Source organism: Centruroides sculpturatus, unplaced genomic scaffold (genome assembly GCF_000671375.1).
Source record: "Centruroides sculpturatus isolate CEXI.00-Female unplaced genomic scaffold, Cexi_2.0 scaffold1498, whole genome shotgun sequence".
In the NCBI taxonomy this organism is placed as follows: Eukaryota; Metazoa; Arthropoda; class Arachnida; order Scorpiones; family Buthidae; genus Centruroides; species Centruroides sculpturatus.
Genome location: NW_019385781.1, coordinates 34116 through 53369, shown reverse-complemented (window position 1 = coordinate 53369; position 19254 = coordinate 34116). Strand labels below are relative to the sequence as shown.

Genomic DNA, 19254 nt, shown 5'->3' with positions numbered 1-19254 from the left:
CTAATTGATGTGTTCTTTGCGGAGTTCTACAGATCCATGAATGGTTTGCGGCAGTGTCAACTCAAAGCAACATATAACAAACGCCAGTATATCTAATACTTTCTTTTTGGAAAACACAACTCCCTTAGAGGTCTATAATACTATAATGAGGTTGAAAAACAGTTCTTCGGACATTAATTTTGTAAATATTAATATTTTGTCGTTATATAAAAATAAAGGATTTAAGTGTAAGATAGAAAAGTACCGTCCAATCGTAATAGTATCTATTCTGGCATAAATTTATGTCAAGATTTTCTACTTTTATAAACAAATTCCACATTATTTACCGCAATCAATATGCTTACAAACTGGTTTTTCGACGGTAGACGCTTTGTTGCATTTAAAACAATCGTAACTTGATAAATCAAATAGTATTCATAGACCTTTCAAAATCATTTATAGCTTGAATTTGAAAGTTTTAGAATTAAAATTACAAAATGTTGGTCTAAGAGGACTTCCTTTAAGTTTATAAAAGTCATATTTGTTAAATAGAACTTAATACGTTAAAATAAAACGTACAGGTTATTTCCAGTTCTTTTAACATTCTCACTGCTTTGTTCTATTTGTTGATGTTTTTTTCTTAGACGTTTGAGAAAGGCCTACTTGGCCACAGTGTCTTTTTGATAATAAATAAAATACAAATTACCGACGAATGCTAAACTCTTGCTTACAAATAATTCAATAATAATTCGATATTGTAGTCTTCGAGACGGAATCTAATGTCTTCCTCATTTGTAATACAGTGGGTGATCGGTTAACGAACATAATCCGTTCCAAGACTTTGTTCGCTATCCGAATTGTTCGTTAACCGATTATTGATTTACCATAGGTTTTAATGGAAATTTAATTAATTCTTTCTGGAGACCCCCAAAATAAAAAATATACTTTCTTACTACGTTTATTTATATGTAATAATAAAAATACATACGTACACAGTCTTGCGTTTTTATTAGTCATGTTTTTTCCGTTTGAAAGGGTTNTGAAGATTAAAAAAAAAAAAAAAAAAAAAAATTATCCGTCAGAAAAATAAAAGGCTGGAATTACAAGGGAGAGTTTCGAAGGTTCTTCCCTTGTCTTCGGGCAACAATTCGAAAAGTTTCGAATTGTTGCCCGAAGACAAGGAAAGACCAATCGGTATTCATTATTTTACGTCACTTCTTCTTGTGTTTGTTCTGTGAGGTGTTCGTTAACCGATCATCCACTGTATTAAAAAAAAATGTAAATAAAGGGCAGAGAAATAAGTAGATTTGTATGTCTTTTAGTTACTTTTTAATGTCACCAAATGGTAAACTTCAATTGTTGACTGATTTATTTCTATCATATCTTTTATGGGGTGTAGCCGAATCGCTTGTTCTTTCTGTAATCGTAAATCATCAACCTGTGGGCTGTTCATCTCGATAATCCGAAACAACATCGTAGTTGTGGAGACAGTTTCTGGTTTTTATAATAATATTTAATTTGCAATATGTCGCTTAAAAATTGTGATATATCTGATCTGTTTTTTGTATTTTATCACGCACTTATCACACTTTACGATGGTTCACTTTAAAATATTATGTACATTTTAAAAAATTAAAAAAAATTTATTTAATAAACATCCTATTAAACTGTTATATATATTAGACAGATAGGTCTATATTTTCAAAAAAAAAACTGTAGGGTTTTAAACCCATGTAAAGAAATAATACGGCCTATAGATTATAACACTGATCGGCGTAGAAAGGGGATGATGGTTTTTCTAAATCTAGGTCAATACACGTTTTAGTATTGATGATGTATATTTGATTCTATCTATATGTTATTTACACTATTGTACTAACAGTGGTATGCAGTCCTTTTCAGACTAAAATTTGAAACTCTTCAATCTAACTTGTTAAAATATCTTCATTGTCTACAGGCTAAGTTAATTACCATCTTGACCATTCCAAATCTCTGTATCAGATAACCTAATATCAAAGATTTATAAATAGTATAAACGAAGCATGTATTTAGCGTAATAACGTCGATAGCATACATACAAACCAATAGGTTATAAGTAATATAATATCTGTCATTGTATATAATAGCGTAATTATTCGTAATTACGTATTATATACAATGACAGATAATTAGCGTAATTACGTATAATAGCGTAATTATTCGTAATTACTCTATTATAATAGCGTGATTATTCGTAATTACGCTATTATATAGAAGCCAAAATGTCTATTTGTTTGCAGCAACGAGAAGCATGAGCAATCTGTCATTAGAAGTACCACCCGAAAGCCATTTCTATTCGAACTGATCCCCATTTAAGTGTTATAGACGTGAAGAGTCCAGAAAAGTTTCAAGTGATTAAAAATTCCAGCCCTATGGTGAGGATCGAACCCAGATCGACCACTCAACACTGATGGATACCCCAAGGAATGTGTTCTAACTTGCAAGTTTATACTATGAAAATTAATATAAACTTGTACACTTGTACACACATTATCTAAGAGTATACTCGTCATCCAAAGTACTATAGTATTCAGGTCAATATGCAATTTTGGCCATCCTGAATATTGGTGTTAGTCACCCTATTGTTCATTTTATGATCAAATAAGAAAAAAGACGAGGTATAAGTTTAATTAAATTCGTATCCCAGCATACTCAATACGTTTATAAATTCGATAATACCCTGTAAATTGCATACCAACAATTGAAAAAACGTCTATAAAATCAAAAATTATGTTATTATTGCATAACATACTGCAGAAAAGTTTAGTTTTAATTACAAAATGGGAAAATTATAATTTTAATTACCAATTTATAAGTTTAATTTTATTCAATAAATGATTTATAAAATATTCTTTTATAGTTGTTTCGAAATATATGCTCATTTTAATAATAAAAATTACATTATTTAATACATTTTACAACCAGAATAAGTGTATGTAAATATCCACTTATTATTAATTTATACATAACTTTCTTTCTTACATATTTCTACTCTTATATTGCATACATCTTAGAAGAAAACAAATTCCAATTATATTAACAAATAAAAAATGAATTTAACAACAAATTTTAATCTGTTAATCCCTTCCCCAAAAATTTCCAGTAATTGTAATTATTTACAAGAAAAATGAACAACTATTTATTAACATTTAAGGAGTAGACAATTCGAATACAAGTATTTCTGAAACCCCACTAAAGACCTCCAAGTATCCAAGAAATCCTTGTAATTTTCCAATAATTTTTGAAAGAACTTGTTTACATCGTCACATTTTATATTATTTTGGGCTTTATTTAGATAAAAATTGTCGATGCATTTAAAAAAATCCCGTATGCTTCTGTCTAGAAAGACATCACATTGATAAATTTCATTTATAACACATACAATAATTTCAATGTACTTAGAAATATATGGGCATCTATCGATTATGGTTATTAATATGTCACATTTTTGACATTTAGGTATAATGGTAGTCATTATGGGGGTAGTTGGTGTTGTTGTCTGTGTCGCCTCTGTTGCGGTTGTAGTAGTAATAGTCGTAGTTGGAGTTGTCGTTGGGGTAGTAGTTGTTGTCGTCGTAGGAGTGGTCGTTGTCGTTGTAGTAGTTGAAGTAGTCGTTTCGAGAGGATTAGTAATTACTGGAAATGTTATAGGTGTTACAGAAGCCATTTGTCTTTCCCCAATAATATGATTAGATCTTCCCGATGGTAAACACTTCTTTATATTCCAACTGTACTGAAAAACAAATTTATTTCGAATTTAGCATCTTACTTTTATTTTCTGTCATTTTTATATTTTGATCTGCGATTTCAACGAATGAAATATACGAGTATAACAGTTAATGTCGATGCAAAATATATTGATATCATAATTTTTATGTAAAGAGCAATTAAAATTGAAAGAAATAATCATGTAATATTAAGCTACTCTCAGTACACATTCTTATATATTCACATATCTGTTCAAATATAAATTCCACATATAACTGAAATATTTATAATATAGAAACATGCTTATTTAAAAGATAAAGAAGACATTTAACTATCTGAAAAAGTCGGAAACAATTGGAAAATTTCTGGAACGATCGCAATAGCTGGGCGAAAATAGAGAAGCCTGGACAGCAGGTGCCATGGTTATCACCCAATATCAAGAAGTTAAAAGCTTATTTTAACTATTTGAGCCCTGTGAGCACAAAGAGGACCCTATTTTTATATCTATCATAAGTTTGTTCAGACTAAAAACGAAGCGGTCGAAAACTAAACAATGAGCCCTGGGAAATGTCTGAGTCCCTATTACGGTAACAGTGTTGGGTATTAGTTGACTAAATTCTCAATTACGATTGAAATGAACTGAATGAATTAGTCTAATTTTCTTTCTCCATTATCTATATGTCTGTCCATTTGTCTCTCTATTCATCTGTCTGCAGACGGCCAACGAATGACAGTGGAAACATAAGTCTTGAATTTGAAAAACTCCAGCCCAATATAACCCACGTATAATTAACACGTTAACTGTTAGAGATAATTTCTATAAATTATAGTTAAACCGCTCTATAACGGAACCGGTAAATAGCAAAAACTGTCTACTATGAATTTCCTCTAGACAGGTTTGACTGTATATTGAAAACTGGGCAAATTAAGTCAAATTACGAACAATTTATTTTGCAAAAATAGCATACTATAGCAACGACGTATATTAAAAAGTGGTGTCATTTAAATTTGTTAATTACGATTTAAGAGTCCTACACACGACGTATACGACACTTATATCTCTGCATATAAGTGTTGTTTCCGGTACTCTACTAAATAAAGTGAGTATTATAATATTCGGTGATAACGTTTTTGAAATGATCTGTGCTAAGAATACACAAGATAAAACAAAATGACACGAAACTCCAGATAAAAAATAGATATAATCTATACAAATTGGGGTGAAGACATATTTCTGCTTCAAGTTTAATTAAGATAAACAAGATTATCAAAGACATACACATTTTATAATGCAAACAGGAGCATACTAAGTGAGTCAGGTTCGGTACTTGTAGGATTTGATTGATAGAATAAGGATAAAAAAAACGCCACACATAAGAGTTCTGCAAATGAAAATACAGTAGTGTCTACTTATAACCAACCTACTTATAACAAATTCTCGGCTATAAAGAACCAATTTTAAAAATACAAATAAAACGCCCATAAAAGTAACATTATTTTTTCCGGTTAGAACAAACTCACAATATTTGGATTTTAAAAAATACCAATATTAAAACATTTTATACATTTACAATTAATAATTTTATAAACTAATGATAAATATATCTAGTAGATACCCGCCTTACGACCTAATTACTTTTTGCAAAATGTCGTTATGCAAATTATCCGTTATCCTATAAGTTTAGTATTATAAACAGAAGTTATTTTCCTGGATACAAATTTTAATTACGTAATTTAAATATTTTTCTCTAACAAAAATATATAGACGTTAAATATACCATTTTACGTGCTCAAAATACTAAATAACATCAGACGTAATAAGTAAGCATAAAAAACTCTCGGTCGTAAAGCGGGGGTCTACTGTATTTAATAGTAATGTATATAAAAATGCATAATTTTTATTACGTAAATATCGAATGTTATAAAAATTCAATAGCTAAACCATTTATTTATATAATTTATATAAAATGAAAATAACTTACTGTTTTTATACTTCTCAATGATGAGATAAATGATTCAAATATTTTTTCTAAACTGTTATTATCATTAGTAAGAATCTGATTCCATATAATACCACTGTAAAATGAATTTCTTACATCTGGTTCTTCATCTCCATATACACACAGACATATTCCTTTTTAAATATATAAAATTTTCATTATAAATCGACACTTTAACAATAAAAATATTGAAAGTTCTTTTTAAATTTATATCAAAACAATTTATAACACCAATCACTACAAGTAAAACAAAAATATTGTTTGGTTTTAATTTCGATTAAATTAATCAGTGGTCAAACAATTAGATTTAGTTTGAAAAACAGGGAAGAAAGCTGGATGCCCGCAAAGAGGGCCTTCTTTAGGTGTAATGCGTGCAAAAATACCCCGCAAAACTCCAGTGTTCAACCAGTTCTTGAGGCGCGAAACTACGACTGATTATTAGTGTTTAGTGGTTCTATCAACTCGCCCACTGTTAGATGTGAATATAAAATAATACAGAGAAATAGTAAAATCGGGACAACTAATAAACAATAAACTTGAAAAATAAGGGGGGAAGAGGAAAATAAACCAAACCTAAATTGATATTATATTATTTTGTGTTTAGGTTGATGAGGACAATGAAAACACACAACATGTGTGATTTGCGAAAGGTTGCTTTCCGAAAGAAGTATCTATAGAAAGCTGCGTATTTTGGTTGTTAAGCTTAGTTCACACTGAGCGGATAGCGAAAGCGAATGTGAAAAGCGAAAAGCGATTTTTATTCGCATAGCGAAATTGACCCTACAACTAAAAACGAAAAGCGATTGCGAATTTTAAACAGCCAATCATTTGCAAGCAAGTGAAAACGTCATCTTGAAAAACAAAATGGCCGCATCCGATATTCCGTCGTTAACCACATTTGTTTATTTATTGAGAAAGAAAAATAAGTCAAAAAGAAAACGATGCTGGGTGAGAGAAATATTAAAATCCGTAATTACAACACGTAATCTATTGCGTGAGAAAGTTTCTGTAGCCATCTTGAAAACAACATAAACCACGTGACAACTAGCGGGAATACGATTGGTGCGAAATTTTTTCGCTAGCGAAAAAGCTCGACAGCTCCGAACTTCGAAGCGATTCGCGAAATGGTAAAATTCGCCGGAAACGACGTCATGTCTGACGTGTTATTCGCTTTGTTTTTCGCTTTCGCTAGCGAATCGCGTTCAGTGTGAACTAAGCTTTAGACTGGTGAAGAAAATCCGTAAAACTGCACAAACTAGTAGTTTGGAAAGTAAATTTAAACAATAAGATACAGTTAGTAATTTTTGTTTAATTTATTTGGTAAGGTAGGAAATGAGAATGTAATTTAAAAAACAACCTTAAACTGTTAATTTTTAAGAATTTTAATCATAAGTGAATAAATTCTAGCAGATTTGAATAAATGTTAACGTTTTTTAAAGACATCGTCTATCAACCTCACGAAAACTGAAGAACAAAGAAAAGTAGACACACGTGATTCCACGAACCGATATCCTCACTACCAGAGCAGTAATAAGGTCAACCAATCCCAGGATGACATCAAGACAACCACCGAATATTATTAACACATCAGAATCCAATCACCAATATACCCAAGATAACCTTCTAGTAAGAAAATAATTGTAAATTGTTTATCTATTTGTAATTAATATAAACTAAAAATAACTTTGTAACATATTACGATTTTTGTAAAAATTTCAATTAATTATAAAAATTTTGTGTTCATGTAAACTCGACATTTATATTTAAAAGAGAGTAACCATCTTGAACAAACTAAAAATCGATCTTGCCTTTAAAGACAAGTACGATTTTATAAAGACGAATGTGATGTGAAGTTCCGAATGGAGGGCCCAACAACACAGAATTTTTAAAACCTCCCCCCTGTACGAGACTATATCAGAATCTCCGAACAGATGTGCGTCCTTCTTTCTCCGGAAGATACTTTCTTTTTCTCCGGATCCTCAACCTGAGTCACAGAGAAGTCATCACTTAAAGTCGCGATTGGTAAATTTAAATCATGTGACCCATAACATATAAGGGGGTAAATATCAGAAAACGGGGTCAGAATTATCGTTCAAGCTAAGCGCTTGTTCCCGACCGATCGAGCTACTCCGTATCTTTGTCGACGTCACCGTTGAAATCCGACACGAGAAACCCTTCAGCCAAATCGCCGCTTTTGACCTAACGACAAAAGAAGTTTGTTGCCGATTAGAAGTAGAAACGCGCCAAAAGGTATGATTGAAAAGCTTATAAACTCTCTCAGTATTCTGCGATAGGTCCGGAACTAGCTTAGATGAATGTATTTCGTTTATTACGATTGATTAAATTTTTGTTTGTTTGTGTAAATGGTGTCGTTTATTCGAGTATCGCCAACGCCTTACCGACGACCCCTCTCACCTTCTCCACTCGTCCTGACAAAACGAATTCCGACTTTCCGGGATAGTAAACCTAGCCCAGCCATCTCCTGACAAGTGGGCAGTTATTACCAAACTGTTGCCGACCAAAAAGAGGTAAGACTTCGTCCTACTTCCGACTATGCACATGAACTTGCAATCGCCAACCCTGTGTGACTGCAGGTCTATCAAAGCGACTTCTCATCTTGAGTTTAACTGCAAACTGATCATTAGTTTGACAACAATACTTTTTCTTAGGTGCACTATGTTTCATTTGACATTGTTTACACAGATTTAAATACAACATTACAACTTCATATGTAACATTTTCATATTTAACTTGCAATTCTTTATGCATACGTGTTCTTTATTTATGGCCTATTCTGGTGTGAGTTTCGGATAGTATACTGAACAATTCATTATTGGTAACATAATACAGTTTCTTCTGGTTTTAATGGCCCAATTAACTTCTCTTCATCATTAATTTTATAATTTTAAAACACTTTAATTAATCATCTGTAATTCAAAAGTGTGCTGCACTTAGTTTCAGCTGAAATCCCTCCCGGTTTATTTTACAGTCGTTTTGTTGAGAAAAATAAAAACAATTATCTTTTTGTTTACTCGCAATTAATGCATGAAACTTTTCAAAAAAAGACCACGGTTCACAGTAGTGCCATTCAATATATATTATGGTATCGAATAAAGAAATAAAAATTACACAAACGTTGCCTGCACCAGCAAACTTTACATACGACTGACAAACAGCAGAGTGTTCGAAAGTATAACAAATAGATGCCACGTTATCTCAATCGCGGCAGAGGATTTGGCGAGAGAGATCAAACGATTTGGCGTTTTTGTCGCTTCTCTCTGGCTGTGTCTTCTCAGCTTGTCTTTTCGACCTCCGCCAGAGCTTATCTGTGATTGTCGATATATACCAGCGATGGTTCGAATTTATAATAATAAAACCAAATATTTGGGTTTTCACCGACGTATTTGGTAGGTGTCGACATTCACAAGAGAATATTGACATTCTTTAATTTCGATCTTTTACGTAACATATATATTTATCTAAAATATCCAGTAAGACTATGAGAGAAGTACAGTATTATACTTATTATTAGAAGAAACATAAAAAACAACTAAAAGGATATTTTTGACATCAATTAGATCTATTAATATTTTTACAAATCTAGACTGATATAGGGTTTCAGTACACAAGTATCTTTATTAAGACCAATAATAATACTTCCACTTGGTCTACCAACACCGTACTGTCTACAAGCTTCGCTTCAACCTAACAAAGTATCTCTGCAAATTTAATTAAATTTAAAAACTCTGTATTATCAGATTTATTCTTTAAACCTATCTATAAAATATTTGAACTAATCTTCAAATATACTACAGACATTGTTTTAAAGGATATTTTTTTTCATTATATATTTCTTTAGAAATTATGCTTCTACAAAAAGTTCTTCGTCTTTAACCTGATTGATTTTGCCACCCAAATTACCTTTCATCTACAATTAACGTGAATTAATTTTTCTACCACCTTTTAAACGTAATTATTTAGTGTATAATCTTAAATCTTTAAATATCATTCTAGTAGCTACAAAGTAGTCGTTGTGTAAAGATATTAGTACCAATAAATTGAATATCAATTCAGCTTCTTTTAAAACATTTAATAAAACATTTAACATCTTATAACGCTGAGAAATATTTATTAAAACACAGCCGTCTCTTAATTTACTCTTATAAATTTCAATTTTTTCATGTTGCAAAGCTAACGATGGGGACCGCAACTTCTCGAGAATAGATGCTTGATTCCATTTAACTACCGAAGCCTCCGCTTGTGCCATACTTGACAAAACCGTGTTACAATGTCCTTTACTAATGTTATAGTTGTGTTTTTTATGTCTAATAGCCAAATTCCGTCTAGTGACTCCAATATAGTCTTTTATAGTTCATAGCTGTTGGTTCAAAGGGAATTTTATACACGGCCGCTGTTTCTTCTTTCTTAAGCTTGTCTTTATCGTTTCTAAGAATACTGTATAAATTAGGACCTCTTTTGTAAACAATTTTGGAGCGTTTTCTGTCTGAAACTTGCTTCATGATGTCCCTGAAGTTTTTATTATACGTAAATTTGGTGATTTTAAATTGATCTGCTCCGCTTTTTAACGTCTTGCCTTTTTCGTAACTTTTTATTAGCCCTTTAATTGTATTTTTGCGGTAACCCAAATTTGCAGCTACTTCCTTAATTCTGTCCATCTCTTTAATCCCGTCCAATACATTGGAGCAATAAGTAAACGCTCTCTTAATGAGTGCACGAAATGTTGGCATTTTGTATTCATGCGGGTCATTCGAATTAGCTGGTATGTAGAGAGGATTGTGCGTAGGTTTTATGTAAATGCTCGTTGTTATGCAATCTCATTTTAATTGTATGTCTATATCTAGAATGATTGTTTTCAGCCTAATTCTATTAGGCTGGAAACAATCCTTCTTAGATTATCTTTTCTTTCTTTATCTTCCAATTTTAGCAATCACTCAAATAAGTTTAGATTATACTTTTTCGTGTCTTCGAATGATTTACTATTCTTTAAGCTAATGTAATCATTTTTCTTATTGTATTCAAGTGCCGAGATACGAGACTCCAAATTTACAAGTGCCGTATCGATATTTTTACCCTTGCTTGGATATTCGACTGTGGTTCCAAAATAATTTGTAATTTAAGCAAAAAAAGAATACTTTAATGTGCATCAATTTCTTATTCAGCTTTAATATACGAAAGAATCAATTGTTCTTCCAGGTCATTTGTAAACTCTTTGTCTTCATTATGATATCGCATTCTTTCATTTCTAGCAGACAAATCTTGAGAAATTGGAGAAAAAAGTCTTTTTTTCTAAGGAAATGTATTAGCCATAAGACTCAGAAAGAAAAAAATCTCTAAAGCAAAATAAAATATGAATATTCTTACATGATAATATACAGTTTTAGAGTACGCATTCTAACCAAAATTGCGATTTAGGTTAACATATGCTGTGTAATTCAGGTGTATAGTAATGGGTAAACATTAGGGTCTGAACATACACGAGTTTGACCTAATTTGTGCCAACAAATAAGTTTATTTATTTAATATATTAAGAAGAAAAATGCTAATATTTGCATCATTTTATAGAGTTTCGCTTTAATAAAGTATTTTTAAATGACCTATAATTAAGCATACATGCTATTGTTATGCTTGATGGTAGGTTTGGTTTGTTTGTTTACGGTAACGTGATACGTACTGAGGAAACAGCCTGTTTCTATGGTAAACTGGCTTCTATTTAGATATTACAAACGTAAAGAAAACTTAGAAACGTCCACGTAGTTAGCCTGTAGATCAGGTACGAATCAACGACTATGAGTGTATTGTGTTTTTATTCATTCGATCCCTGCTGGACGGCTTTACGTTAGGTAATACATATAATCTTATTACCTGCATATTTAATGCTCGGAATTACTTTTTATTAAATACGTTTTCTTTCAATAATATTCGGGATATATTTTTTAATTTAATTCTATAAAATTGAATACATTCAAATGGCGAAAGTATAAGTTTTCCATGATTGGTAAATTGCTCGTCACGTGCTAAAATATTGTGTTCACAGCCAGATGTTAACAAGTTTACGTGGGAGCTGAATTGAAAATTTCTTTTCTGGTCTTTATTATATTCGTTTGCAATATAAAGTAATATATTTTTTCTTTCGTAAACACTAAAAGAAAAGGATGAACTCACTTTTCCAAGTTTTCTTTATTGGTAAGCCAATTTTTTCACTTATCATTTGTGAGTTCCGTCCGTTTACCATTAACTGATCCTACAAGTTTATCGTGGGTTCGATCAAGGCTTAAAACAATGTTGAAGGAACTGAGGTACTTGAAAAAAACCTTCTTAGTATTCACAAAGCGTAAAAATTCAATTACTTAATCCGAAAAGAAAAATATTGTTCATTATTTTAAGTTAAATTTTATAAAAGTATTATATTTTAATTAGGAGTTTGACCTAATTTGTGCCAACAAATAAGTTTATTTATTTAATATATTAAGAAGAAAAATGCTAATATTTGCATCATTTTATAGAGTTTCGCTTTAATAAANAAAATTTATTCAGTTATAATTAAAATTTTTAAAAATTAACATTTAGGGTTGTTTTTTAAATTACATTCTCATTTCCTACCTTACTATATAAATTAATTAATTAAACAGAAATTACTAACTGTATCTTATTGTATAAATTTACTTTCTAAACTACTAGTTTGTGCAGCTTTACGGATATTTTTACTTGTCCAACGTCCAAAATACGCAGCTTTCTATAGATACTTTTTTCGGAAAGCTGCCTTTTGCAAATCACTCATATACTGTGTTTTCATTATTCTCATCAACCTAAACACAATGTAATATAATATTAATTTAGGTTTGGTTTATTTGCCTCTTTTCCCCCTTATTTTTCAAGTTTATTCTTTATTAGTTGTCCCAATTTTACTATTTCTCTGTATTATCTTATGTTCACGTCTAATACTGGGCGAGTTGATGGAACCACCGAACACTAATAATTAGTCGCAGGTTCACGCCTCAAGAACTGGTTGAACACTGGAGTTTTGCGGGGTATTTTTTGCATGCATTACACCTAAAGAAGGTCTTCTTTGCAGGCATCCAGCCTTTTTCCCTGTTTTTCGAACTAAATCTAATTGTTTGACCACTGATTAATTAAATTGAAATTAAAACCAAACAATATTTTTATGTTTTACTTGTACTGATTGGTGTTATAAATTGTTTTGATATAAATTTAAAAAGAACTTTCAATATTTTTATTGTTAAAGTGTCGATTTATAATGAAAATTTTATATATTTAAAAAGGAATATGTCTGTGTGTATATGGAGATGAAGAACCAGATGTAAGAAATTCATTTTACAGTAGTATTATATGGAATCAAATTCTTAATAATGATAATAACAGTTTAGAAAAAATATTTGAATCATTTATCTCATCATTGAGAAGTATAAAAACAGTAAGTTATTTTTATTTTATATAAATTATATAAATAAATAGTTTATCTATTGAATTTTTATAACATTCGATATTCACGTAATAAAAATTATGCATTTTTATATACATTACTATTAAGTACAGTAGACCCCCGCTTTACGACCCAGAGTTTTTTATGCTTTTTTATTTCGTCTGACGTTATTTAATATTTTGGGCATGTAAAATGGTATATTTAACATCATATATTTTTGTTAGAGAAAAATATTTAAATTACGAAGTTAAAATTTGTTTCCAGGAAAATAACTTGTTTATAACACTAAACTTATAGAATAACGGATGATTTGTATAACGACATTTTGCAAAAAGTAATTAGGTCGTAAGGCGGGTATCTACTGGATATATTTTTCATTAGTTTATAAAATTATTAATTGTAAATATATAATATGTTTTTATTACTAGTATTTTTTAAAATCCAAATATTCTCCTTTATATATGAGTTTGTTCTAACCAGAAAAAATAACGTTACTTTTATGAGCGTTTTATTTGTATTTTTAAAATTGATTCTTTATAGCCTAGAATTTGTTATAAGCAGGTTCGTTATAAGTCGACACTAGTGTATTTTCATTAACAGAACTCCCATGTGTGGCGTTACCTTAATTTTTATTCCATCAATCAAATCCTACAACTACCGAACCTGACTCACTTAGTATCCTCCTGTTGGAATTACAAAATGTGTATATCTTTGATAAAGTTGTTTATCTTAATTAAACTTGAAGCAGAAATATGTCTTCACCTCAATTTGTATAAATTATAACTATTGTTTATTCTTCTGGAGTTTCATGTCATTTTGTTTTATCTTGTATGTTCTTAGCACAGATCATTTCAAAAACGTTATCACCGAATATTATAATACTGACTTTATTTAGTAGAGCATCTGAAATAACACGTATATGCAGAGATTTAAGTGTCGTATACGTCATGTTTACGACTCTTAAATCGTAATTAACAAATTTAAATACAAATGACAGCACTTCTTAATATACGTCGTTGCTATAGCATGCTATTTTTGCAAAATTGATTGTTCGTAATTCGATTTAATTTGCTCAGTTTACAATATACAGTCAAACCTGTTTAAAGGAAATTCATAGTAGACAGTTTCCGCTATTTACAGGTTCCATTATAGATCGGTTTAACTGTAATTTATAGAAACTATCTTTAACAGTTAGCATATTAATTATATGTAGGTTATATTGGGCTGCAGTCTTACAAATTGAAGACTTATATGTTTCCACTGTCATTCGTTGGCCGTCTGCAGACAGATGAATAGAGAGACAAATGGACAGACGTATAGATAATGGTGAAACGAAATAAGACTAATTTATTCAGTTAATTTTAATCATGATTGAAAATTTAGTCAACTAATACCCAACTCGGTATTAGTTGACTAAATTTCTATATTACGGTATAAAAATCCCTATTACGGTAACAGAGTTACCGTAATAGGGACCCAGACATTTTTCACGGCTCATTGTTTAGTTTTCGACCGCTTCGTCTTTAGTCTGAACAAACCCCCGATAGATATGGGAATAGGGTCCTCTTCGTGCTCACAGGGCGCAAAGAGTTAAAATAATCTTTCAACTTCTTGATACTGGGTGATAACCATGACACCTGCTGTTCAGGCTTCTTTATTTTCGCCCAGCTAGAGCGATCGTTCCAGAAATTTTCTAATTGTTCCCAACTTTCTCAATTAGTTTAATGTCTTCTTTATTCTTCAAATAAACATGTTTCTATATTATAAATATTTCAGTTATATTTGGAATTTATATTTGAACAAACTCGTTCAGATATATGAATATATAAGAATGTGTTTACTAAGAGTAGCTTAATTTAATTAATTAATTAATTAATATTACACGATTATTTCTTTCAATTTTTATTGCTTTACACATAAAATTATAGTATCAATATATTTTGCATCGACATTAATTGTTATACTTGTATATTTCATTCGTTGAAATCGCAGGCAGGATATAAAAATGACAGAAAAAAAAGGTAAGATGCTAAATTCGAAACTATTAAAATAAATTTGTTTTTCAGTACAATTCGAATATAAAGAGGTGTTTACCATCGGGAAGATCTAATCATATTATTGAGGAAAGACAAATGAGTGTAACACCTATAACATTTCCAGTATGGACTAATCCTATTGAAACGACTACTTCAACTACTACAACGACAACGACCACTCCTACGACGACAACAACTACTACCCCAACGACAACTCCAACTACGACTATTACTACTACAACCGCAACAGAGGCGACGCAGACAGCAACACCAACTACCCCCATCGCGACTACCAATATACCTAAATGTAAAAACTGTGACATATTAATAACCATAATCGATGCATGCCCATATATTTCTAAGTATATTGAAATTATTGTATGTGTTATAAATGAAATTCATCAATGTGATGTCTTTTTAGACAGAAGCATACGGGATTTTTTTAAATGCATCGACAATTTTTATCTAAATAATGCCCAAAATAATATAAATTGTGACGATGTAAACAAGTTCTTTAAAAAATTATTGAAAAATTATAAGGATTTCTTGGATACTTGGAGGTCTTTAGTAGGAATTCAGAAATACTTGTGTTCAAATTGTCTACTCCTTAAATGCCAATAAATACTGTAGTATTTCATTTTTGTTATCAATAATTACAATTACTGAAAATTACTGGGGATGGGATTAGCAGATTAAAATTTGTTGTTAAAAATCATTTTTTATTTGCTATTATAATTGGAATTTGGTTTCTTCTTAGATGTATACAATATAAAAGTAGTAATAAATAATAAAGAAAGTTACGTATAAATTAATAAAAAATGGATATTTACATACACTTATTCTGGTTGTAAAATGTATTAAATAATGTAATTTTCATGATTAAAATGAGCATATATTTCGAAACAACTATAAAAATATATTTTATAAATCACTTATTAAGTAAAATAAAACTAAAAATTGATAATTAAAATTATAATTTCCCATTTAGTAATTAAAACTAAACTTTTTTGCAGTATATTATGCAATAATAACATAATTTCTGATTTTATAGAGGTTTTCTTAATTGTTGGTATGCAATTTACAGGGTATTATCGAATTTATAAACGTCTTGAGTATGCTCGGATACAAATTTAATTAAACTTATTCCTCGTCTTTTTTCTTATTTGACCATAAAATGAATAATAGGGTGACTAACACCAATATTCAGGATGGCCAAAATTGCATATTGACCTGAATACTAATCATAGTACTTTGGATGACGAGTATACTCTTAGATAATGTGTGTACAAGTTTATATTCATTTTATGAGTATAAACTTGCACGTTAGAACAGCTTTTTTGGGGGTATCCATCAGTGGTTGAGTGGTCGATCTGGGTTCGACCCTCACCAAAGGGCTGGAATTTTTAATCACTTGAAATTTTTCGGGTCTCTTTACGTTTAAAACACCTAAATAGGAATCAGTTCGCATAGAAATTGCTTTCGGGAGGTATCTCTTATGACAGATCGCCCATGCTTCTCGTTGCTGCAAACAAATAGACATTTTGGCTTCTATATAATAGCGTAATTACGAATAAATTCGCTGTTATATACAATGACGGATATTATATTACTTATAAACTTTTGGTTTGTATGTATGCTATCGACGTTACTATGCTATATACATGCTTCTTTTATACTATTTATAAATCTTTGGCATTAGGTTATCTGATACAGAGATTTGAAAATTATCGGTGAAATTATGGATTTTCATCACATGACACTAAAGTATTTTCAAGGATAACGAATGCCTTAAAGAATATGGTAAGAAAAGACTGTATTCGGTATTGAAGTTTCGTAATTCCTTTTACCTAAAGATCGAAAATTAAAATCTGCACGTCACGTATCCATGTTAACATATCCGTCTCTCACCGAAAAACAGTAAATTCGCGATGCATGTTGAGGGTCAGATTTATCCTTATTGTTCTTAGCACACTACTTACTGCCGTGTTACGTTTGAATCTGGGTCATTATCAAAGTTTTTCGAGCCAAAAAATTATACTCAACGCTCTCTGGGTATAAGATTTTGAAACGAATAATCAAGATGGTAATTAACTTAGCCTGTAGACAATGGAGATAGTTTAATTAGTTAGCCTGAAGAGTTTCAAATTTTAGTTTAAAAGGGACTGCATACTGGTAATTAATTTTATATAAAGGTATTAAATTTGCCTGGATTAGCTGAAAATTAACTAAAGAACTTAGTTTAAAAGTAATTGAATGTTGACAATTAAGTAAATTAGCCTCAAACTTTTAAAAATAAGTAGTGAAATTAGACAGGTGTTGAATAATTCTTGTCAACTAAAGCTGAGAGAGAAATACTGTATTAGATGTAATAAACAGAAATTTTCCCAGTTCAACGAGAGTGACCGAAAAGTTGTAAATTTTGGAAATTTCCGTGGACGAAAATTAGAGAGCAAAAGACGGACAATCTATTAAGTTTAACGTATTTAGATTTTTACAGCTATGATGAGAAACGTTTAAAATTTACAACAACCCTGTCGCGTCTTGTGACATATACTAGTGATGAGAGAAAAGAGGCACTTGACATTAACCGGTATCGGCACCCTCGGGATTTGGCACGCATGCACGCCCCTCACACCTACCAAGATCGTCTCTGATTCCATCCACGAGTCACTGATACTGAGCACTTTTAACTAAGTGGATTGTTTTAATATTTAAAAAGTAAAGAATATCTTATGCTATTTTTATGTACGTTTCTTCACAAAACTATATTCATACAATCGAATAGTATTTTGTACCAGGTATGTATAATTGTATATCGATCACAAATTTTATTTTAAAAATAAAATTTTTACGATAAACAATTTTCACGATAAAATTTATGAAGATATAAAATGGCTCTGTGAGTGCATAAAAATGCAAAAATTGTTTTGTTGGCCTTGCCTACTATTTTTAAATAAAATTAGTGTGTAGAATGAGATTGGTTTTGACCATTTAAATAATTTTAGTAAAGCTGGCAAAAGACACGAAAATCCTAAATCTCGCATCGAATCTTTCGTAAAATTGAAGCAATTTGGAAATCAAAATAGAATAGAATTTAACATTAGTACACAATATAAATTTAATATTGAAAATTATAACGAGATAGTTACCGCTAATAGTTATATTATATTTTAATTAGTAGATGTTATCGAAGCGAGTATTGGCATTTAGAGGGCGTAGAGAATCTATTAAATCTAATATAACAGAGTTAATTATATTGAACTTGCTTATTTATTAAGTGCGTTAGATAATCTATTAATTAAAAATACATTTAGAGAAGTCTACGGTTTTTACTGGCTTATCGAACAAACGAATACGAAGGGACCCTAGACCATCGCTGAATGATTGCCCCTAAAAGTCGGCTTGTTACAAGAACACAGCTTCCCTATCATCAAATGTCACGGCACGCCCCTGATTAATACATTTCTAAGAATTCTGCAAATCTATTTGCTTAATTATTTTCCTGAACACTAACAATGTTAAATTGTGGATACATGAATTATATATATAAAAGTTGATTAGTAATATACTTATTACTTTTCTCATATGACTTATTTGTTTAATAAAGATTCGGTTACAAGACAACCGATTGCAATTAGTGTATTACAAACAATTTCAGTAATATATTGTTAATACAGAAATGTGTTTTATTATAGGTATAATAATGTAACCTGATTGCAAAGTAAATATTAAAAATGTATATTTTATATAATTACTATCTGCAAGGACCCGCTTCGCTGGGTTTTTAAAAAGTAACGATAGTGAAGGTTAAGATAATTACATTATAGCCAATCTCATCCGTTTTCACAGAATGCAAGAATTAGGTCCCCCGTTTCCAGACTAATTAGAGATCTGGTCCCGATTCTATTTCTGAACGTCTCCTGTTCACGTCCAGTCAAACGAACTATTTTCAACGTTTCTGGAACGTTTACAATCGTTCTATAATCGAACCAATATTCGAATTTTATGTTCGAATTTAATTCGAACAAAT

At 30.5% G+C, this 19254-nt stretch overlaps 1 protein-coding gene across 1 annotated transcript; it reads left to right on the top strand.

Moving 5' to 3' along the window:
• Window positions 1–11796: 11796 nt before the first annotated feature.
• On the top strand, window positions 11797–16040 carry LOC111642089 (G8 domain-containing protein DDB_G0286311-like). Its single transcript, XM_023388360.1, has 3 exons — window positions 11797–11930; window positions 13028–13179; window positions 15255–16040. Exons 1-3 carry the CDS (start codon window positions 11900–11902, stop codon window positions 15843–15845), a joined length of 774 nt encoding a protein of 257 aa, XP_023244128.1. The 5' UTR covers window positions 11797–11899; the 3' UTR covers window positions 15846–16040.
• Window positions 16041–19254: the final 3214 nt, after the last annotated feature.

What these genes read in the sequence shown, in the direction of transcription:
- LOC111642089 (XM_023388360.1), top strand. Translation starts at nt 11,900, where the DNA reads ATGAACTCACTTTTCCAAGTTTTCTTTATTG. An exon ending in TTTCCAAGTTTTCTTTATTG is followed by an intron (nt 11,931 to 13,027) that starts GTAAGCCAATTT and finishes ATATTTAAAAAG; the next exon opens with GAATATGTCTGTGTGTATAT. An exon ending in CATTGAGAAGTATAAAAACA is followed by an intron (nt 13,180 to 15,254) that starts GTAAGTTATTTT and finishes TTTGTTTTTCAG; the next exon opens with TACAATTCGAATATAAAGAG.